Raw genomic sequence first — 23,444 nt, 5'->3', positions numbered from 1 at the left:
ATTAAAACCTTTGTTCACAAAATTTTTTTTTCTCTCTTCATCCATATATATGAAGGGAATATATCACATTATTATTACAGCACTTTTTGCCCACGAGTTTGGAAAGAAAGCCACAACTGTGTATCCCAGAGAAATTTTCTAAGGCATTTCTCTAGTCAACTTGCTGAGTAAGCCTCAGGTGTGTGTGGTTAACTTCATGTCTTTCACGTGGCAACTTTGTTAGAACTCGCAGGCCATTTGGGCTGGATCTTACAAGTTTATGTATTATAGTGTGGATTCCAGGGGCCTGGATTAATCTACACAGACATGACCAGGCTTTGAAAGAGTCTACGTGTGCCACTCCAGTGCAAATGAGACTAATTCATAGCACACTGTCAGTCAACTAGAGTGTTAGAGACTGAAGTGTTTTGACTAGTTTGTCAACAAGAACAAAAATGTTTTAATATTTGTGTTTTATTTGATCAAGATTTTACTGCATTTATTCGAAATGAGAAACAACTGTGAAAAGCATGGGCTCTTCACATTGGCTGGTCAGCACAATCTCTTCAGAGAAAATATGGACATATATAAACAATATAGAAATAGAGAAATGAAATCAGAATCAATTTGCTGAGAAACAACCATGAGCCCTACGGTTTTAAGGGTTATTTTCCTTAAGGTATTGCCTTCTACATGTGATGAGGATTTCCCCCACTTTAAGGGATTTATTTGTATAGAACAAATACGCTTAGATTTTCAGATTGGCTGGCAAGATTATCCTCCTGATAACCTTGACACCGATCAATTCATCCTCCTCTACTCTCCTCCCTTCTCTTCCTCACCTGTTGCACTGTTAGTACATTCCAAGAACTTGAAGTACTCTAACCAGAATAAACACTTCCTTCTCCAGAATGCATCCTGCCCGATAAGAGGTAATAAACAATTACCTAAGCGCTTTATAGTCCCAAGTGCAATTTGCTATGACAGTGTCACGTGACAGACATCACGAAGTAACAAGAGTATTGAGTCCTGGTATTGGAGAATTTACACTCTATATGATGAAGCGGGGGTAAGGAGGAGTCACGGGTAATAACAGGACGTGCTCGGTCATAGAGTGGAGATAAGAGGAGACTGAGCTACAAAATGTGGGCGGGATTTATACAAACTCTCTTGAGAGGCTTGACTTTATGATCCCGGTCCTATTCGGACATTTAAACTCCAGCGATGCCATCGAGAGGCAGCCGGCAGAAGCACAAAACCGTGACACGCTTCACCGCAGAAACCCGACTCTCGCTACGCAAGTCCTCCAGGCGCGCGCGGCGAGCTCGCCCAGCCGCCGGAAAAAGGGGCGGAAGGGGCGGGACTCGGGTGACGTCAGCAGGGCACCGCGGGCCATGCGCCCTTTGGGGTTTGCAGCGAGCTGGGAGCAGGCAGTAATGGCGCCCGGTGTCTCAGCTTTGGGGTCTTTGGTAGCGGTGCTGTACGACGCGCAGGCTTTCAAGTTTGGGAACTTCGTGCTGAAGAGCGGGCTCTCTTCCCCCGTCTACATCGATCTGCGGGGCATCGTGTCTCGACCGCGTCTTCTGAGCCAGGTGTCAGCTCGGGGAAGGGACGAGCAAGCCGGGTGGCGGGAATGGGGGCCAGCAGATGGAGGAGGGGTTCCAGCAGTTGGGCCGTGGGTGAGAGCAGACGAGCCCAGCGGGCGGGCCGACTCTAATGTCGGCGTGGGGAGCGGGTTCGAGAAGCCCAGAGGCCGGGAACTGGTAGGCTCTTGGGGCCCCAGAGAGCAGCCTGCTCTTTGGCCCACCAGCTTTGACACGTGGTTTGCAAGAGAGTCAGGAAATCCAGTTTGGGGCCCTGTCTCTAACAGAAGTAGTCGAAAGAGTTCTGTGTTTTTACCCTCGAGAAAATGAGACTTGGGGAAGAAAGGAAAAGGGGGGTGGGGGGAGAATTGAGTAGCCGTTCAATACTTGGGAAGGGCTGTGCCTGGAAAGGGGGGTTAGGTTGGCACTGTGTGGCCGGGAGCAAGACTTCAGGCCAGAGGGTGGACATTTCATGGAGGCAGTTTTTCGGTCACTATAAGGAGAATCTTTGTACAAATTAGAGGTTTCTAGCACAGTGCTTCTCAAACTTTGAGGATGTATGAATCACCTGGGAATTTTGTGAAAAAGCATAATCTGGTTCAGTAGATCCGGGCCAGAGGTTTAGGTGACGTATTTCTAACAAGCTGCCAGCGAAAGCTACAAACCACACTTTGAGGAGAAGGGTCTAAATGTGCTCTCCAGTCGAGTTGCCACTAGCCACGTGTGCATAGTGAACATTATGATTTTTAACTTAGTCACATGTGGCTACCATATTGGACAGTGCAGATAGAGAACATTTCCATCATCACAGAAGTTCTGTCTAGAAGATGTGTGTTTCCCCCACGACTTGAGGGTTTATATTCACCCTTTGTCAACCCCACCTTGTGGGGTTACTATGAGAAAGATTGAAGCCCTAGTTGAAGTGGGTTGGACTCTTCTCACCATCCAGAATCTTGCTAGGGTGCATCTCATCGCTGCTGAGAAAGTGAATGACGGGGGATCTTCTAATGAAAAGTTGATTTCTTTTTTAACAAGTCGTCAGTTGCTAGATGACTTAAAATTATTTTTTGGTAATAGTTCTCGGAGGGTGTGTGTGTCTGTGTGATTTTTGGTAATTAACTTGGAGGGAGTTCAAAACATTGAGAGACCTGGCTGTAGCAGAATTCCCTTCATATCTGGTTATTTATGTGAATAGAGTTCCTCAATATTTGCAGCTAAAAAACGCCATAGAACTTCCACTCAACTCCAACTTCCCAGTAGTAAGTAATATTCAGTTATGGTAAATAAACTAATTGTGGGGGGCAGGGGTGAAGGTACTATTCATCTTACTAAGAAATGCATTTCCAAAATAATCTTTTTAATGCTTCTATCAAATTTTGGAAATTATGTTTTAATTAATTTTATATAACAATTGTAATGATAACAGAATTTTTTTGAGTGCATAATAGTTTACATCATTGTGAAGTTCATTTGTACATTATTTCTTGTCCATCACCATATAAGTGCTCCCCTTCACCACATCTGTCTGTTGGCCTTCTGTATGTCTGTATATCCAGTTTTCCCAGCACCATTTATTGAAGGGACTGTCCTTTCCCCATTGTATAGTCTTGACTCGTTTGGTGTAAATTAATTGACCATATATGCGTGGGTTTATTTCTGGGCTGTCTGTTCCGTTGATCTGTGTGTTTTTATGCCTATACCATACTGTTTTGATTACTGTAGTTTTGTAGTATACAGGCATACCTTCCTTATTTTGCTTTGCTTTATTGTGCGTTTTTTAACAAAGGAAGATTTATAGCAACCCATGTTGAGCAAGTCTATTGCCGCCATTTTTCCAACAGCATTTGCTCACTTTGTGTCATTTTATTAGCAGTAAAGTGTTTTTTAATTAAGGTATGTACATTTTTTTCCTTAGACATAATGCTATTGCATACTTAATAAACTCCAGTGTAGTGTAAACACAATTTCTTTATGTACCGGGAAACCAAAAAATTTGTCTGACTCACTGTACTGCAACATTCCCTTTATTGCGGTGGTCTGCAACTGAACTGATAATATCTCCAAGGTCTGCCTGTAGTTTGAAATCAGGGAGCATGAGGCCTCAAGCTATGTTCTTCTTTCTCAAGATTGCTCTGGCTATTCGGGTTTTGTGATTCCATACAAATTTAGGATTGTTTGCTCTATTTCTGTGAAAAATGCCATTGGAAGTTTGATAGGGATTGTATTGAATCTGTAGATTGCTTTGGGTAATGTGGACATTTCAACTATATTAATTCTTCCAATCCATGAAAATGGACTGTCTTTCCATTTATTTGTGTTGTCCTCAATTTCTTTCATCAATATCTTATAGTTTTCATTATACATATCTTTCATCTCCTTGGTTAAATTTATTCCTAGGCGTTTTATTGATGCAGTTGTAAAAGGATGTTTCTTTTTCTGATGAAACTTCTTAATTGAAGATGTCTTTTAGGCAGAAAATCTAACTAGCAGGTGATAGAAAGGTTTAGATACTCAAAGAATAATGGATTACTAAGGGAAACCAGGAAGCCTAGGGGCCATCCTTAGTCTCTGGGGACAATAGCGTAGCCTTCCCTAATACGTCCCATGTTGCCCTCACAGGAGACCTTGAGTCTAGCCAAGTAGGTTCATTCTTGTGTTTCGTTTTTGTTTTTGTGAGGAAGATTAGCCCTGAGCTAACATCTGTGCTAATCTTCCTCTGTTTTGTATGTGGGACACTTCCACATTATGGCTTGATGAGCGGTGTGTAGGTCCTCCGTGCCCAGGATCAGAACCTTCAAACTCCAGGCCGCCAAAGCAGAGCATGGAAACTTAACTACTACGCCACTAGGCCAGCCCCCTCATTCTTGTGTTTTTATATTTATATTTGTAAACTAGGATTTAGGAGAGAGTACTTTAACAAAAAGGCATTTATATTTTTTTGGTCGGGTTTGAGACTCTCTCCTACTGGGCGATTCCTGTCTTTAATGTTACATGATTTATACATCATTTAGAATAGTAATAATAATGGATAGTTTATGTGTTCATTTTCTTGCAGATTGCAGAAATTTTATTCCAAAGTGCCCAAGATGCGGGGATCCGTTTTGACAGTGTGTGTGGAGTACCTTACACAGCTTTGCCATTGGCTACAGTTATCTGTTCAACCCACGAAATTCCAATGCTTATTAGAAGGAAAGAAACTAAGAATTATGGTAAAATAAAAGTAGTATAAGCATTAAGTTGATATGTCACCTGATACTGTTAGAATTTTTCTTCTTCTGGACACTGATGTTTTACCAGAGTCGCCTTTAATAGTCTTTGTAGCTCATTTAAGTTGTTAAGGCCTGTGTAATTGGTTACTGTTGCTGTAAATCACCTTCCTTTCCTTTAGAGTCTAGAGGTGAAATGCTTTGTATTGATTAGGCAGTGGGAAAACGTGCTTTTTTTGCACCGTATCTTTGAAACCCAAGGTGTTTACCAGCCCTTCCCTCATCAGAATGTTCTGAGGGCACCTGCTTTCCTATTATATTTATATTTAAACTGCATAAGGAGAAATGCATGAATAAAATTACTCTCATAAAGCAATATAAATGCCACATGAAATTCTAATTTTTTTATGGTCCCATGGCAGTAGGTTATCAGGTGGATGTTTTTAAACATGTGGGCTTGCTTTAAAACCAAATCAATTTGAAAATAGTAGAAGTGACTTCCTATTTGATGATATTAAGGAATTATTTTTTGAGGTTTTTTTTGTTTATCTTGATGTGATAGTGTTTTTATTATATATTTTTTAAGAGTCCTTACCTTTTCCAAGTGCATTCTAAAAATTTTTATGATGAAATCATATGATATCTGGGATTTGCCCATAAAAATTATTGGGGGACGGACATAACTGAAATAAAATCGATCATGCGTTGTTAAGTGGCAAGGTGCTGTATTTATGGGTGTTCGTTATGCTATGTTGTCTAGTTTTATTTGTTTGAAATTCTCCATTATAAAAAAAAAAAAGATATTTTTGCTGCTTGATGGCACAGTGTTTATCTATATGAATCCCTGACTGTAAGGAAACTAATATTTCTATTTCCTTATTATATGTCTTCAAAAATATTTCTTAGAAAAAGATCATTAATTTTTAAATATGCCTATAAATACTTGCAGCGTCGTATTCTCCTCTAAGCTATTCAGTTAAACTTGGCAGTTCTTCAAAGGAAGAAAGGAGTTAAGAGAAAAGGAATAGGAAAGGGCAAAGATGGTACCTGTAGTAAAGCACAGAAAGTGGGCCAAAAGCCCACCAATTCTATTTCTGTTTCAAAATAAGACAAATTTGAAAGTGGGAAATATAAAAGTGAATCTCTGAAAAAATGAGTCTGTAAAGTCTACAACCTTAGTTCTTTACATTTTGTAGATTATCTGAAAATAGTCTGTGGTGGGAGTTGGAGAAGGGAAGTATATTCAGTCACGTGGCACTATATAATTCATAAAGTTGTGGTAATTGGTCTAAATGATTGCTGAATATTCTCCCTCCTGAATTTATACCCTCAAAAGACCTATTGTGTGGGTGATCTTGAGTAACGAACTTGTTTGTTGATGGAGAAAGGAATAATTTCATTGATGATATTGGGGTATTGTTTGTTTCGTAACTTTCCTTGATCCAGGTGATCTTGCTTTAAGAAACCCCATATCTAAAATTGTGATCATAAACATGTTAAGTGGTGTTTATATATACTGCACAATGGTTTGCTAGTTTTACTGTAAATATTCTGTGTATGTTATTTTGACAATTTTGGGATGTGGAGACGCTGAATGAAACGGCAGTCATGGCACATTAAACATTTGTCAGAAATGAAGATAACGTATCTCCCAAGTAGAGTATCAGAAAATAAGATTTAGATCATCCCTGTCTTTATAGATACTTGCCAGATTTATACTGCAAGATGCATCTGAGTTGGCTGAAATATATAATTGTAAGTTGGAATCAACATAATTTTTTCTTTTCTAGGTACTAAGAAACTTGTGGAAGGGGCTGTTAATCCAGGAGAAACCTGTTTGATCATTGAAGATGTCGTTACCAGTGGATCTAGTGTTTTGGAGACTGTGGAGGTTCTTCAGAAGGAGGGCTTAAAGGTCACCGATGCCATAGTGCTGCTGGACAGAGAGCAAGGAGGCAAGGACATGCTGCGGGCGCATGGGATTCGTCTCCACTCGGTGTGTACAGTGTCCAAAGTGCTAGAGATTCTTGAGCAACAGAAGAAGATTAATCCTGAGATGGTCGAGAGAGTGAAGAGATTTATTCAGGAGAATGTTTTTGTGGCAGCTAATCCTAATGGTTCTCTCCCTAGTCTTAATGGTTCTCTCCCTTCTGTCAAGAAAGCACCTAAAGAACTCAGCTTTGGTGCACGTGCAGAGCTGCCAAGCACCCACCCACTTGCCTCGAAGCTTCTCAGGCTTATGCAAAAGAAGGAGACCAATCTGTGTCTGTCTGCTGATATTTCCGAGTCCAGAGAGCTGTTGCAGCTAGCAGATGTGTTAGGACCCAGCATCTGCATGCTCAAGACTCATGTAGATATTTTGAATGATTTTACTCTGGATGTGATGAAGGAGTTAACAACTCTGGCAGAACGCCATGACTTCTTAATATTTGAAGACCGCAAATTTGCAGATATAGGAAACACAGTAAAAAAGCAGTATGAGGGTAAGTATTATTCAGGAATCTGCAAGAATCAGAAATGCAGCTTAAACTGGCTGAAGAAAAAAAGGAAATGTGTTGGCTCACATTACTGAAAGTCCAGCCATAGAACAGGCTGTGAAGCATGGTTGGATCCAGGAGCTCAAGCAATGTCGTTTGGACTTGCTTTCTCTCTATCTCTCAGCTCTGCCTTCTTCTCTCTTGACTTCTTTCTCAGGTAGGCACACTTCTTCATGCTACCCCAAACCAGTCGCTCTGGCCTGGGGTATGGAATACCTTTATTACTCGCCTGGGTAATATGCCCCACCCCTGGTGCTGTGAGGTTTTTAAGTTTGTGTAAATTTCTTGAAGTGAGATTTGCTCAGGGGGAGTTCCCCTAAAGAAGATAGCTGTGCTGATGCCGGAAGAAGGGGACTTGGGTTCTAGGCAGGGAGAAATGACTGACACATGTTGTTCTGTGTGGCAGAATACAATGAGTTTTGAATATTTGAAGAATGAAAATTGCAGGTATAGGAAACAATGAAAAAAGTATCAAGTTGTAGGATTTATTTTCTGCAGAAAAAGATCTGTGTGTGTATATATATCTCTTTAAAAAAATTTTTATGTTAAATAGGAACTGGAAGTAGAGACTATGTTGGTTAAAAAAACTGCTTGATTCTCTACCCATTTTTCTATGCAAATTTCTGTCATGTATATATCTAAAGCTTTTTTCACTTAACTTTATACCAGACATTTTATCAAGTTACTTAACACTTACAGGCATCATTTGAGATAACTTAATTTTTCTTAAAGTAATGCATGTGTACACTTAAGCTATGGCTTTAGGATAGATTTGTCTGTGCATGACTTTCTTTACGTGCTGAAGATGTCAGACCATCATCACATCGCTTAGTTTATTGACTGATATAAGAGATATACAAACTTTCTACAGTTTTGCATATAGTTTTTTCAAAAATCAGGATTGTTGCTGTCAGCATTTAAAATGAATACAATTGCCTATTGAAATTTAAAGACCTAAAGAGACCTGAGGAACAAGTAGGCACTTTGAGAGATAGTAAAGTCGCTGAGAAATCCCTCTAGAATGAGAATTTGTCATCTTCAGAGGAATTTGAGAATGTTGAGATCTTTGACTTGAGTAAACACCCATCTTCACCGCAGTCCATTTCTAATTGCGTACATTTTATTGCTGGTCATAAGCTTCAGCCTTCAAGGCAAAACGGTCTTATCAGTGTTGCTTTTAAACTAAGTGCAGAACTTGAAAGAGATTTTTCTCATTGAGATCTCTCAACTAGCTACTGGGTGGACAGATAAATTTTTACTAAAATTCTTCAGTGTTTCACTGTTTCATTAATGTGTTACTACGAGCTTATTTCATACTATAGTTGGCTGGTGGGCAAAAACTTAATGGTTTCTGTTTGAAAGTTGACAAGTATCTTTTTCCCCCTCCTTCTTAGGTGGTGTCTTTAAAATAGCTTCCTGGGCAGATCTTGTAAATGCTCATGTGGTGCCAGGCTCAGGAGTTGTGAAGGGTCTGAGAGAAGTAGGCCTGCCCTTGCACCGAGGGTGCCTGCTCGTTGCAGAGATGAGCTCCGCTGGCTCCTTGGCCACTGGGAACTACACTGAAGCAGTGGTAAGAAACACAGGGCTGGGGTGACAAGGCCAGGGCTGTGTTGCTATATGTTATTCCAGGGGAAGAAAATGTCTTAATTAGGCAGAGGTCTATAGAACCTCTGCCCAAAAAACATCAGCTGTTGTCTGTGTGACAGTATATTGATACTAGTTGGCCAGAATTCCCTGATAGTTAATAGTATTTTATATCTTGCAGTGGGCCCTTAAGAGATTTGAATTTTTCTCCAAGAGAGAAACATTGAAACACAGATATTTGGTCAAATAAACCTCGACCTCTACTTACTTGGTCTTTAAGATAGAGTTTGTTCATCTCACCATGAGTTGAAATTGAAGGGCTTCTTCCCAGACCTGCAGTTTTGCAGTTTCTCAGTCTCCCAAGCCCCGCAGAGACTGCCTTGTTGACAGCAGCCCACTTGAAGGGCTTTCTCTCTTTCAGCCTTTGATATTGATCGGTATTGTGTGGGAAAGCTCTTAGAGTCCACACATTGTTTCCTCCAGTAACTCCCCATTAAAAGTTCTTGTAACACCATGCATGTTAATATCCCACCCTCAACCCTGCACACCAGGATGAAATGTGAGATGGATAATTATCTACTTAAAAAGTTCCTCTTCACATTTTCCTCTAGGTTTCTTAGTTGGATAGTCACCTAGAAAGGTGGATAGATCACCTTTCCAGATATTTTATAGACTCTTACTTTTTAAAGTGATGAGAGTTTTTATTTTAAGAAACTTTAATTTTTATATGGGAATTTACTTTTTCATATTATTTCAGAGACTGTCTATGGAACTGTGAAGAACTCACATAGCCCTAGAGCCAGGTTTTAACCCCACCTTTGAATTGACCATAAATGTCTGTCATTTCCCAACTCCCATAGCAGAGGGTCCGTGAGTCAGTGCTCATATTTGGCCTTGTGGGAGACTGGGTCTGGCTCAAGGGCGAGGTATCACTTGTTGTCAGGTGTTAGTACTTGCTACAAGAATAGAACAAGATGAGCCTCAGAGAAGAGCCAAATTAGAAAGTTAGACAGACTTTCTAGAGAAACTTCTCTGAATATGAGGTCATGGTATAGAAATTGTGAAAACCGGTTGTTGACAAATTTAAAGAATAAGGAATGTGACCAAGGGGAGATTTCTTTAGCTCTTGACAGTGTAACTGTTTTTTATACGGTGGCCGTCCTTGGATGGGGAGTACCCTATATAGGCAGTAAGTCTTCAGTGTGGTTTCATACCATTATAAATGTATTCTAGAAAGTTCTCCTCATATCCTTTTTGGAAGTTAGTGTGCCTCCAAGTGTTACTACAAATAATTATGCGGCATCTAGATTTTAGACACACATAGTATGGGTTTTTAATGTTTTTAGGGTATGATTAATTGGGAGAAGGGGAGAGAGGGGGTTATCTCATGGTCTTGATGGAGCAAGCATGTGGATTCATCTCTAAGATTACATGTTGTAGATATAGTGAGTTTAATACGAAATCAGAAAAGGCATGTATAAAATAGCAAAGTTTCTTACTAGTTAATAGAGTCAATTTTTTACTTTATTTGTGCAACTATTACTCTGTGTGATTAACTGCTCTCTTGTCATCTGTCCTGTTACATTCCATTTAGGTTAGAATGGCTGAGGAGCATCCTGAATTTGTGGTTGGTTTTATTTCTGGCTCCCGAGTAAGCATGAAACCAGAATTTCTTCACTTGACTCCAGGAGTTCAGTTAGAAGCAGGAGGTAAATCTGTTCATTGGTCATGGTTCTTCCAAAATGATTTTTTACCTGAGTCAGCCAGGGTGAAGTAAAATCTTGCGTGTTATACAGTTGCGAAGGAGAAAGCTTGTTTGTCCAGAACAGTAAGGAATGAGCCCTTTGCCTGTTGATACTGACCTCGATATGCCAAATAACTTGCAGTCTAATTGTAGGATGAAGAGTTAGAAAGCTACTTTTTGAAATATGCCCAGAAAAGTGATATTTGAGTTTAGTGTTTCCCAACTGATGTTCTGAATGTGCTACCAAAAAAGTGTTCCATGCTCAAGGAAGGATGCTCAGGGCTGAGGGAAATCAAACATTTGTTTCTTTGTTGAGGACGTCGCAGAGCCTTTGATGGGCTAATGTGAGTTGTCACTGTCCAGTGTGGAGATAGATGGTTCTGTTGCGTCTCCCAAACTTATTTGAACACATAACGCGTTCTGCAGTCTGAGAGCTGCAGTTGTAGTGACGAACAAAGTGTGTCTTTTCTCCTTGATAGTTTCTAGTCAATAGAGTAGTCTAGTTCTAAAAATATGCATATTTAAATGTCCAGTGGGACTCAGTAAAGCTGCTCCGGTTTTGAATGGGGCAGAAATGATGACCTGGAAACATTTTACTTTCCCTGAATTGGCAGTTGTGCAAGAAAGGTTGCTCATCACAGGTATGGGAGTTTCTTCTATCCCACTTTCTCTCTCTTTCCTTTTTTATGGGTTAGGCTTAAAAAGTTGGAGATTGGAACTGTGAATAGTAGGGTTCTCAGTTAGCAAAACTATTTAAAATGGTGACAATTATGCTTATCACTCCTCAGTGGAATTTGTCACCTTGACAGCTCTGAGTTTCTGTTTTTACAGTGAAAAGTTCAAAACATATTTAAATAAATTTATATATTTATATATTTATAAATATATATTTATATTTATATATATTTATTTACATATATTTATAAATAAATATTAAATGACTATAGTCATTCTTGTATAACTCGTACCCAACCCTCTTTCACACCATTCTTTCCCTAGTCTAGCCAACCCTCTCCAGAGATTCTTTCTCCCTCTCTCCCTCCCTCCGTCTGTCTGTCTCTCTCTCTCTCTTACTCTGTCTCTCTCTCTCCCCCTTCCTCCCTCCCCCCGCCCCCTCCTTTGTCCAGCAGGCACCATATTCACACTCCTTCTCTACTTTGCTATAGCCAGTGGGCACCATCTTCATGCTCTCCCTCTGCTGCACTCCAGAACACCAGTGTCTCCTGGATGGGAGCTTTTACTTTTACACGTCTGGTGCCCCAGTTTTTCCAGGGGCTGCCCAGGGGACACTCCTGGATCACTTGGCTCTTGAGGCCAGTAGAGCTTGTGTCCCTGGGTCCAATGGGACTGTAACAGTTGCAGAGGCAGCTCTTGGGAGGCAACCACCCCCAGGACGTTGGACAGACAGCTGAAACACACCCTGAGTCTTTCTGTGAAAGAGGCCTGTTTGCTTGTCCAGGAGCTTTGGCCTGAGGGGCAGGCTTCTAGTTTTATACACATCTAGCGGCCTCTGGAAGTACTCTCAGGGAACAGTGGCTGAGGGACGCAGTGTTTGTGCTCCCCCTCTGCCTCACTCCAGCCTGCTGCTCTCTCCCAGAAAGGAGCTTAGACCCTTTTCTGGTGCCCTTATTTTTGCAGCTGCCACCAAGGGACACCTCTACATGGCCTGGTTCTGATAGCCAGTGAAGCTTATGCTTGAGAGTCCCACAGGACAGTAACCAATGGAGAAAGACTTGCTAAACAGCTACCACCCCTGGGCACAGCAAGAGGCAACAGACCAGTCTTTCTGTGAAAGAGGCCTGTTTGCTATTCATCATAGCTACAGCCTGAGGGGCAGGCTTCTAATTAAACACACATCTAAGGGCTGACTGTAATGCTTTCCAGGGACCTTAGAGGGCAGGGGCTGTCTTCATGCTCTCCCTCTGTTACACTCCAGAGTGGCAGTATCGCCCAGAGTGGAGCTCATCCACATGTCTGGTGCACTGGTTTGTACGTCTGGTGATCCAGTTTTTGCAGCTGCCACCCAAGGAACAGCCCATGATCACCTGCCTCTAGTACCCAGGGGATCTTGCTTTCTGCTCCTGGGTCCCACAGGACTGTAACAATCAGAGAGACAATTCGTAGCAGATTACCACCCCCAGGGTACTGTACAGACAACAAACTGAAACACACCCCAGTCTTTCTGTGAAAGAGTCTGTTTGCTTGTCCTAGAGATTTGGGCTGAGGGGCTGGCTTCAGGTTTGGCACACACCTGTGGCCTACAGAGCTGTTCTCAGGGAATGTAAGCTAGTAGAGGCCGTCTTTCTGCTGTCCCTCTAGCTTACTATAGCATGGTGGTATCTCCCAGGAAAGAGCTTAAACAGTCATCTGAAGCCCTGATTTTTGCCAAGGGGACAATTCCAGATAGCCTAGCTCTGGTGGCCAGTGGGGCTTAATGCTTGCCGTCCTGCAGGACTGTATATATTTGCATGCTATCAAGGCTCATGTCTCAGGATTCTGGTTTCCCATCAGCCTGAACGCAGGTGCTGACTGAGATCCTTCCCTTTGGGACACTGATAGGTCTTGGCACACCCTTGGCTACTGGGAGCTATTAGAAATATAATAGGCTGCTTAGACAATCACAAAGGTTTGAGAGACAACCAAGAACTAGGGCAGGGTTGAACAGAAAGTTTCATCTCCTAAATAAGACCACTCCTTCAGGCCTGAGAGGTGGTTGTTTCATCTAAGGCATAGAAACCAACACAGGGAGTCAAGCAAAACGAAGAAACAAAGGAATATGTTCAAAACAAAAGAACAGGATAAAATGTCAGGAAAAAAACCTTAATGAAATGGAGATAAGTAATTTACCTGATAAAGAGGTCAAAGTAACGATCGTAAAGATGCCCACTGAACTCAGGAGACGAATGGATGAACACAAAGAACTTCACAAAGAGATGGAAAATATAAGAAAGTCCCAAATAGAACTCAAGGAGCTAAAGAATACAATAACTGGAATATCCACTGGAGGGGTTCAACAGGAGACTAGATGAAGCAGAAGAAAGGAAAAGTGAACTCGAAGACAAGGCAGTGGAACTCACCCAATCAGAGCAGCAAAAACAAAACAGAATGAAAAAAAAAAGTGAAGATAACTAAAGGGACTTATCGAACAACCTAAACCAGGGTGACATTTGCTTTATAGAGGTCCCAAAGGGAGACGAAAGATAGAGAGTGGGGCAGGAAAATTATTTGAAGAAATAACAGCTGAAAAGTTCCCTAACCTAGGGAAGGAAATGGACATTCAGGTCCAGGAAGCCCAGAGAGTTCCAAGTAAGATGAAACCAAAGAGACCCACAGCAAGACACATATATAGTTAAAATGTCAAGTTAAAGACAAGGAGAGAATCTTAAAAGCAGTAAGAGAAAAACAACTTGTTATGTACAAGGGAATCCCCATAAGCCTGTCAGCATATTTGTCAACAGAAATTTTGCAGGCGAGAAGGGAGTGGCATGATATATTCAAAGTGCTAAAAGAAGAAAACTTCCAACGAAGAACTCTACCTGGCAAAGTTTTGAAGGAGAGCCAGAGTTTTCCAGGCCAGCAAAAGCTAAAGGAGTTCATCATCACTAAAGCAGCCTTACAAGAAATGTTCAAGGGGCTTCTTCAAGCTGCAAAGAGAGGGCAGTAATTAGTAGCAAGAAAGCATATGAAGGATTAAATCTCACTGGAAAGGTACCTATACAGTAAAGGTAGTGGACTGATCACTTAGAAAGCCAGTTTGAAAGTTAAAAGACAAAAGTAGTAAAAAGAATAACTATGGTCATGAGCTGCGTGATGATGTTTTGGTCAGTGACAGACCACATGGATGATGGTGGTCTCATATGATTAGTACCGTATAGGCTAGGTGTGTAGTAGGCTATACCATCTAGGTTTGTGTAAGTACACCCTGTGATGTTCACACAACAAAATTGCCTACTCATACATTTCTCAGAACATATCCCTGTCGTTAAGTGACACGTGACTGTATAATAATTAAGGGATGTGCTAGAGGAAAAGATGTAAAATGTGATATCAAAAACACAAAATGTTGGCGGGAGAAAAAAAAGGTAAAGCTTTAGAAAATGTGATTAAGTTATCATCAACTTGAAATAGACTTATGGATATCAGTTGTTATATGTAAGCCTTGTGGTAACCACAAAGCAAAGTCCTATAGTACACAGACAAGATATAAAGAAGGGAATCTAAGCATACCACTAAAGAGCATCATTGAACCACAAAGGAAGAGAGCAAGAGAGGAAGAAAGGAACAGAGAGGAACCACAGCCAGAAAACAGTTAACAAAATGGCAGTGAGTACATACCTAACAGCAATTATTTTAAATGTAAATGGTCTAATCAAAAGACGTAAAGTGGCTGAATGGATCAAAACACAAGACCCATCTCTATGGTGCCTACCAGAGACTGACTTCAGATGGAAGGACAACACAGACTGAAAGTGAAGGGATGGGATAAGATAGTCCATGCAAATAGAAACCAAAAGAAAGCTGAGGTTCTTATACTTCTATCAGACAAAATAGACTTTAAAACAAAGACTGTACTAAGAGACAGAAGGGCATTACGTAATGATAAGGGGTCAGTCCAACAAAAGGATATGAGATTTATCAATATTTATGCACCCAACATGTGAGCACCTAAATGTCTAAAGCAAATGTTAAGAAACGTTAAGGGAGAAACAGTGTTACAAGAATAGTAAGGGACTTTAATACCCCACTTACATCAATGGATAGATCATCTAGATAGGAAATCAACAAGGAAACATAGACCTTCAGTGACACCAGATGAACTTAACAGACGTACACAGAACTTTCCATCCAAACGTAACAGAATACACCTTCTCAAGTGCACATGGAATATTCTCCAGGATAGATCATATGTGGGTCACCTGAAAACAAGTCTTAATAAACTTAAGAGGATTGAAATCATATCACTCAAGCATATTTTCTGGCCAAAAAGGCATGAAACTAGAACTCAATTACAAGAAGAAAACTGAAAACTTCACAAATATGTGGAGACTAAACAACATGCTACTGAACCACCAGGACGAAGAAGAAATCGAAAGAGAAAAAAACCATGAGACCAATGAAGGTGAAAATACAACATACCAAAATTTGTGAGATGCAGCAAAAACAGTTCTAAGAGGGAAGGTTATAGGGATCAATGTCTACTTCAAGAAACAAAAATCTCAAATGACCTAACTTCATATCTCAAGGAAGTAGAGAAAGAAAAATGAAGCCCAGAGTTAGTAGAAGGAAGAAAATAAAGATCAGTGCAGAAATAAATGAAGTGGAGACTAAAAAGACAATAGAAGAGATCAATGAAACTAAGCAGTGGTTCTTTGAAAAGATAAAATTGACAAACCCTTAGCTAGACTCACCACGACAAAGAGAGGACTCAAATAAATAAAATCAGAAAGAAAGGACAGGTTACAACTGATACCACAGAAATACAAATGATCATAAGACACTACTAGGAAGAATTATACACCAATGTATTTGACAACCTCCAAGAAATGGATAAATTTCTAGAAACATACAACCAACCAAGACTGAATCATGAAGAAATAGAAAATCTCAATAGACTGATGACTAGTAAGGAGATTGAATCGGTGGTAATCGAGACCTCCCAACTAACAAAAGTCTGGGAACAGAGGGCTTCACTGGTGAATTCTACCAAACATTCAAAGAAGAATTAATGCCAGTGCTTCTCAAACTCTTCCCCAAAACGGAAGAGGGAATGCTTCCAAATGCATTTTACAAGGCTAGCATTACCCTGATACCAAAACCAGGCAAAGACACCACAAGAAAAGAGAATAACAGGCCAATATCCGTGATGAAGATAGATGCAAAGATCTTGAACAAAATATTAGGAAACAGAATTCAATAATACATTAAAAACATCACACACCATGATCAAGTGGGATTTATTCCACCGATGTAAGGATGGTTCCACAGTCACAAATCAGTCATTCCAAAACATCACGTTAAGTAAATGAAGGGTAAAAATCATATGATCATCTCAGAAGATGCAGAAGAGGCATTTGACAAAAGTCATCATCCATTTATGATAAAAACTCTGAACACATGGGTATAGAGGGATCGTACCTCAACATAATAAAGGCCATATATGACAAGCCCACAGCTAACATCATATTAAAAGCTGAAAGCCTTTCCTCTAAGAACCAGAAAAAGACAAGGATGCCCACTCTTGTCACTTTTATTCATTGTAGTATTGGAAGTCCTAGCCAGAGCATGAAAAGGAAACAGAAGGCATCCAAATTGGAAAGGAAGGAGTACAAGTGTCACATTATTTGCAGATGACATGATATTACTATATATAGAAAACCCTAAAGGGTCCATGGAAAAACTGTTAGAACTAATAAATTCAGTATAGTTTCAAGATACAAAGTCAGTATGCAAACATCTGTTGCATTTGTATACACTGATAATGAACTATCAGAAAGAAAAGAAAACGATCCCATTTACAATTGCATCAAAAAGAATAAAATACCTAGGAATAAATTAAACCAAGGAGGTGAAAGACCTGTACACTGAAAACTGTAAGACATTGATGAAAGAAATGGAAAAAGACACAAATAAATGGAAAGATATTCTGTGCTCATGGATTAGAAGAATTAATATTGGTTAAAATGTCCATACTACCCAAAGCAGTCTACAGATTCAATGCAGTCCCCATCAAAATTCCAATGGCGTTTTTCCAGAAATAGAATAAACAATCCTAAAATTTGTATGGAACTGCAAAGACCTTGAATAGCCAAAGCAATCTTGAGAAAAGAACAAAGCTGGAGATATCGCACTCCCTGATTTCAAAGTGTATTACAAAGCTATCAAAACAGCTGATAGTGATCGACAGAATGCTACTGACATCAAAGCAGACACATAGATCAATGGAACAGAATAGACAGCCCAGAAATAAACCCATGTGAATATCATTAGTTAATTTACAATAAAGGAGCCAAGAATATACAGTGGAGGAGACGACAGTCTCTTCAATTGATGGTGTTGGGAAAACTGGACAGCCACATGCAAAGAGAATGAAATTCGATCAGTATCTTACACCATCCACAAAAATTAACTCAAAATGGATTAAAGACTTGAATGTAAGACCTGAAGCCATAAAACTCCTAGAAGAAAACATAGGCGGTAAGCTTCTTGCCATAGATTTTGGTGATGATTTTTTGAATCTGACATTAAAAGCCAAAGCAGCAAAAGCAAAATAAACAAGTCGGACCACATGAAACTAAAAAGCTTCTGCAGGGCAAAGGAACCATCAATGAAAGGAAAAGGAACCTACTAAATGGGAGAAAATATTTGCAAATCATTTATCTGATAAGGGGTTGATAAAATATATAAAGAAGTCGTACAACTCAACAGCAAAACCAAACAATCCAATTTAAAAATAGGCAGAAGATCTGAAAAGACATTTTTTGAAAGAAGATATACAGATGGCCAACGGGCACATGAAAAGATGCTTCATGTCACTGATCATCAGGGAAACGCAAATCAGAACCACAATGAGATAATCACCGCACATCTGTCAGAATGGCTGTTGTCAGAAAGACAAATGGAAAAGATGTGGAGTAAAGGGAACCCTTGTGCACTGTTGGTAGGAATGTAAATTGGTGCAGCCACTATGGAAAACAGTACAGAGCTTCCTCAAAAAGTTTTTTAATAAACTACCATATGATCCAGCAATTCTGCTTCTTGGTATTTATCCAACGAAAATGAAAATGCTCACTCAAAAAGGTATATGCATCCCTGTGTTCATTGCAGCATTATTTCCAGTAGCAAAAATATGGAAACAACCTAAGTGTCCATTGATGGATGAATGGATAAAGAACCTGTGGTGTATATATAATACACATACACAATGGAATGTTATTATTCAGCCATCATAAAAAATGAGATCTTGCTATTTGAAACAACACGGATGGAGCTCGGGGGCATTATGCTAAGTGAAATAAGTTGGAGAATGATATATCCCTTTTGATCTCATTGATACATGGAATCTAAAGATTTTAGTTTTCCTTTTTCTCCCCAAAGCCCCCCGGTACACAGTTGTATATTTTTAGTTGTGGGTCCTTCTAGTTGTGCTGTGTGGGATGCCACCTCAGCAAGCCTAATGAGCAGTGCCATGTCCGCGCCCAGGATCCGAACCAGAGAAACCCTGGGCTGCTGAAGCAGAGCATGTGAACTTAACCACTTGGCCACAGGACTGGCCCCTGATTTATGGAATCTAAAAAAAACCCCAAAAAACCACGCTCATAGATACAGAGAACAGGTCGCCAGAGGCAGGGGATAGGGAGTGGGTGAAATGGGTGAAGGGAGTCAAAAGGTACAAATTTCCAGTTATAAAATGAAGTCGTCATGGAATGCAGTGTACCACATGGCAACTGTAGTTTATAATACTGTATTGCATGTACGAAAGTTGCTAAGAGAGTAAATCTTAAAACTTCTCACCACAAGAAAACAATTTTTTGTAATTATGCAAGGTGAAGGATGTTCCGTAGACTTGCTGTGGTGGTCAGTTCACAAGCTATAGAAATATTGAAGTATCATGCCGTAAACCTGAAACTAATTCTATATGTCAATTACACTTCAATAAAAAAGAACGGAAAAGCCAAACTTAAGGATTAAAGTTTTACATAGTCTGAGCACTTGATGGGGTTGTGACAAAGTTTCCCACTCGGGTCATGGTCAGGTTAGACTCCTTGTGAGGACTTTTCCAACAGTATGGTACAGTGATTCTGAGATGTATCCTAAAATTATCTTCAGTTGTGAGGCCGCGTTTTATTTTTTTGTGTTAAACCTTTGTTGGCAATTTGGGGGATGTACTTCTTTGTGTTTTGATACTGTTAAACTATAAATGCTCTAAAAGTAGACATTGGGAAGGAGTTCGTTAGCATGTTTCTCCACTGTGGAGGTCTCTGGCCTATCCAAGGAGTCTCCATTTTTTTTTGGTGAGGGAGATTGGCCCATTGGCCCTGAGCTAACATCTGTGGCCAATCTTCCTCTTTTTGCTTGACGGAGGTCATCCTTGAGCTAACATCTGTGGCAGTTTTCCGCTAGTTGGTATGTGGGATGCTGCCACAACATGGCTTGACGAGTAGTGCACAGTCTTGTGCCTAGGATCCAAACTTGCAAACCCCTGGGCGCCAAAGCAGTGCGTGTAAACTTAACCACTACGCCACTGGCCCAGCCCTTCCAAGGAGTCTGTCACCTGCTTTTACTCACTGTGTAGAAGAAGCATGGAATACAAGAGCATATTTTTATTTAAAGCCGTTTAGATACTTTTGCAGAAAAGTCATGGGACAGGTTTTCTGATTTTTTTTGTCTTGTGTTAAACAGTAACCTTTCTGCTTTTGCAGGTGATAATCTCGGCCAACAGTACAGCAGCCCACAAGAAGTTATTGGCAAACGAGGCTCTGATATCATCATTGTAGGCCGGGGCATAACAACTTCAGCCAATCGTCTGGAAGCGGCTGAGATGTACAGAAAAGCTGCCTGGGAAGCTTATCTGAGTAGACTGGGTGTTTGAATGTCTCAGATACGTTTTTGTGAAGGCCTTGAAGATACATGGCTTCCTGAGATTGAAATAATAAGCAGCTTTAATACTGCTTGGGTTCTTCCACGGTTCCTGTGTTGGAATGACTTGGGGAGTTACCGTGGTCCTTAGGAAACATTGAATGACTTGTAATCCCTGCATTGTTACTACACTAAGTTCATTTCCACACTTTCTTTTATTGAGGCTGATGTTGGTTAGGCACTCATAGTCCTCTCTGTGTTAGGGTCTCTTCCACATTTCAGGAATCCTCCTATCTCTAGATCAGACTTTTTTTTTTTTTTTTTTTTTAAGGAAGATTAGCCCTGAGCTAACATCTGTCACCAATCCTCCTCTTTTTGCTGAGGAAGACTGGCCCGTAGCTAACATCCATGCCCATCTTCCTCTACTTTATACATGGGGTGCCTACCACACCATGGCTTGCCAAGCGGTGCCATGTCCGTACCCAGGATCCAAACCGGTGAACCCCGGGCTGCTGAAGCAGAACATGCGCACTTAACTGCTGCATCACTGGGCCAGCCCCCTAGATCAGACTTTTGATTCTTTTAATGGCTGTGATATAAAAACTTTAGGACATTAAGCTTAAAGCAGTACATTTCTTGTATCCTTTATTCTATGTCTAACGTGATGCCGAAATAATATTTAAGTATTAGGTATTCTCCTCCTCTTCTGCTTAAAAGTGATAGTCTAGGTATCCAATGGTGCTGCTTCCCAGGACTGCCGCTGCTCACTCAGCAGAGGGTGCATGGTGGGCAGGGCTGAGATGATGTTAGCTGAGCCCCTGAAGCAGTATCTGGCTTGCATTTCCAACACGCGTTCCGACTCATTTTTTCCCTTGAGCAGCAGCCGTGGACCTGTGCTAAAACGCAGTCACAGCTTCCTCTTGTCTTATTTGGATTACAAATGGACAAGCTGCTCCTTTATTTATCTAAAAAGACAACAGTGTCAAGGGGTCAAAAGTCCCATTTGGAGGCTTGTATGAGGATCCTACATCATTGTCCCAACTGTTGACAGAGGGAAATCAGCCTTCGCTAGAAATAAAGAGACAGGAGCCCAGCAGCAGAGCTGACAGTGCTGTCCACGTTGCTGGTGTTTTCGCTGAGTGGCCCCAGGGCAGCCTTTCCTCACAGGCCCCACCTTCACGTGTGTGGCATAACCAGTCAGGCAATGCTCTCCTCACCCTGGTCCCAGACGCACTGTTTCTCCCAGGAATTCCTGAGTTTCTAAGTGGTCCCTGTTCCCCAATACTGATACAGACTTTCCCCATTTCTCTATTTCTTTGGTCCACTCAGGAAGCCTCTTGGAGGAAGGGGAGTGAAGGGTGTGGGCTCAGGTGGCCACTGAAATGGCCCCACACTGCACATTCAAGGCCCTCTTTGAGCAGGGCCAGTGTGGCAGTTGCATTTGAAGGCTCTCTGTTCTGATTCTGCCAGCACACTCATGATCTGCCTTTCCTTCTCGTCTGTACCATGCCTCCAGGCCCTGTGGCAGGTGTCAGGACACTGGCCCTTTCCTCATGGTGACAGGTGTTCCTGTCCCTGGCTGCCCCGTTCTCCTGGTGACTCAGATGGAAGCCTGGGATTTCAACTCAGGTTTTCATGGCTTTCCCTCTTGGAGTCCACACTTAAGAGCTTTTGCCCTAAAGTCAGGTTGAGCGTCAGATCCTAGTGCTGCATCTCCAGATAAAGTCCTGCTGGGAAAGGCAAATGATCAAGGAATGAGGCCAGAAGGAAAAGGACAGGGTGTGGCCCTCAGGGCTGCCCTGGAGGAACTGAAAGATGACGAGGAGGAACATTTTCTAATAAAAACTGGTGGAAACCTCTTGAGTGTGTCCAGAGTCTAGGTGACCTTGAGGCTGAGAGACCTTCGGAGTGACGTGCTAAGGTCTCAAGTGCCCGCTTCATGGGCTTGCTAGGTCAGTGGTTCGCACACGTCAGCCTGAGTCAGAGTCAGCTGGAGTCTGGTTAAAGCAGACACTGGCTCCAGCCCCAGCCTTTCTGACTCTGGGTAGGTCTAGGATGAGGCTTGAAAATTTGTGTTTCTAACAAGTTCCTGGGCCATGTTAATGCTGCTGGAGCAGGGACCACACTTTGAGAACCGCTGCTCTAGTTAGTCCCGTTTTTCTTCTGCAGTGAGGCTGTTGGGGTCCGCCTCCTCCTGCTGAGTCACCTACTCCTGCCCGTCAGAAGTGTGAGCTCCTGCCACCCCAGGGTGTTGCACCACCGGTTCTGTTACAGGCATACCTCGCTCTATTATGCTTCGCTTTATCGTGCTTTGCAGATACTGCCTTTCTTACAAGACCCTCCATCAGCAAAAGGATTACGACTCACTGAAGGCTCAGATTCTGGTTGGCATGTTTTAGCAATACTGTATTTTTTGATTAAGCTATGTACGGTGTTTTTTAGACATAATGCCATTGCATATTTAATAGACTACAGTATAGTGTAAACTTGACTTTTATATGCACTGGGAAACAAGAAATTTGTGTGACTCTATTGCAATATTTGCTGTATTGCGGTGTTCTGGAACCGAACCTACAGTATCTCAGGTCTGCCTGTACTGCAGGTCACGTGGGGCCCTTGCTAGGTAACTTGAAGGGAAATCAGAGGAGCATCAGAGAATCACCTGTCTCCTGCCACAGGTTTAAAATGCAGATCCCTGGGCCCCACCATCAGAGATTCTGCTCCAGCAGAGTTGACCTGAGGCCTGGAAATCCACATTTCTAACAGGTACATCAGGTGGTTTCGGGTTTCTTGAGCATCAGCCCAGTGCTACAGGCCTCTTATCTAAGCAAAAGCCCAGGCAGTCTGGAGTCATAAAACTTGGGAGCACAAATGGATTTAGCCAAAGGACTTGGGTTGTCTTGGGGCCTATGAGGGTGTTGCTACTCAGTGTAGAAGTATTTTGGAGGCATTAGATAGTTTAGCCCTTTCTTGGTCAAGGAATATTTACAGAGCATGAGCTCTGAGCATTGTAACACTTGGTCCTAGTGAGGAACATGGGAACAGTCCCCACAGGGTGTCCAGAACATCCGTAAGACTAAAGGAGTGAGAACTCTGGCCTCTTCTGATACTCTAGGCATTTAGAGCACAAGCTGCTCAATTTGCTGGAGGAACCTCAGGAACCTTGTCTGGCTGCCCTTCCTCTAAGGCCACAGATACAGGCCTGGAATGGTAAAGGGATCTGCTCACAGCCAGC

At 41.4% G+C, this 23,444-nt stretch overlaps 1 protein-coding gene across 1 annotated transcript; it reads left to right on the top strand.

Moving 5' to 3' along the window:
• Positions 1–6: 6 nt before the first annotated feature.
• On the top strand, positions 7–22,068 carry UMPS (uridine monophosphate synthetase). Its single transcript, XM_001500039.6, has 6 exons — positions 7–1,571; positions 4,618–4,771; positions 6,559–7,251; positions 8,700–8,875; positions 10,484–10,598; positions 20,053–22,068. Exons 1-6 carry the CDS (start codon positions 1,167–1,169, stop codon positions 20,220–20,222), a joined length of 1,713 nt encoding a protein of 570 aa, XP_001500089.5. The 5' UTR covers positions 7–1,166; the 3' UTR covers positions 20,223–22,068.
• Positions 22,069–23,444: the final 1,376 nt, after the last annotated feature.

The sequence above is a fragment of the Equus caballus genome, chromosome 19 (genome assembly GCF_041296265.1).
Source record: "Equus caballus isolate H_3958 breed thoroughbred chromosome 19, TB-T2T, whole genome shotgun sequence".
NCBI classification, from domain to species: Eukaryota; Metazoa; Chordata; class Mammalia; order Perissodactyla; family Equidae; genus Equus; species Equus caballus.
Note: the sequence above shows the minus strand (reverse complement) of the source record. Positions and strands in the feature narration are given on the sequence as shown.

Excerpts from the sequence above, each read along its gene's own strand:
- UMPS (XM_001500039.6), top strand. The coding sequence starts at position 1,167 with ATGATCCCGGTCCTATTCGGACATTTAAACTCCAGCGATGCCATCGAG. Across the intron at positions 7,252-8,699 it reads AGTAAAAAAGCAGTATGAGG|GTGGTGTCTTTAAAATAGCT; the intron begins GTAAGTATTATT and ends CCTCCTTCTTAG. Across the intron at positions 10,599-20,052 it reads AGTTCAGTTAGAAGCAGGAG|GTGATAATCTCGGCCAACAG; the intron begins GTAAATCTGTTC and ends CTGCTTTTGCAG.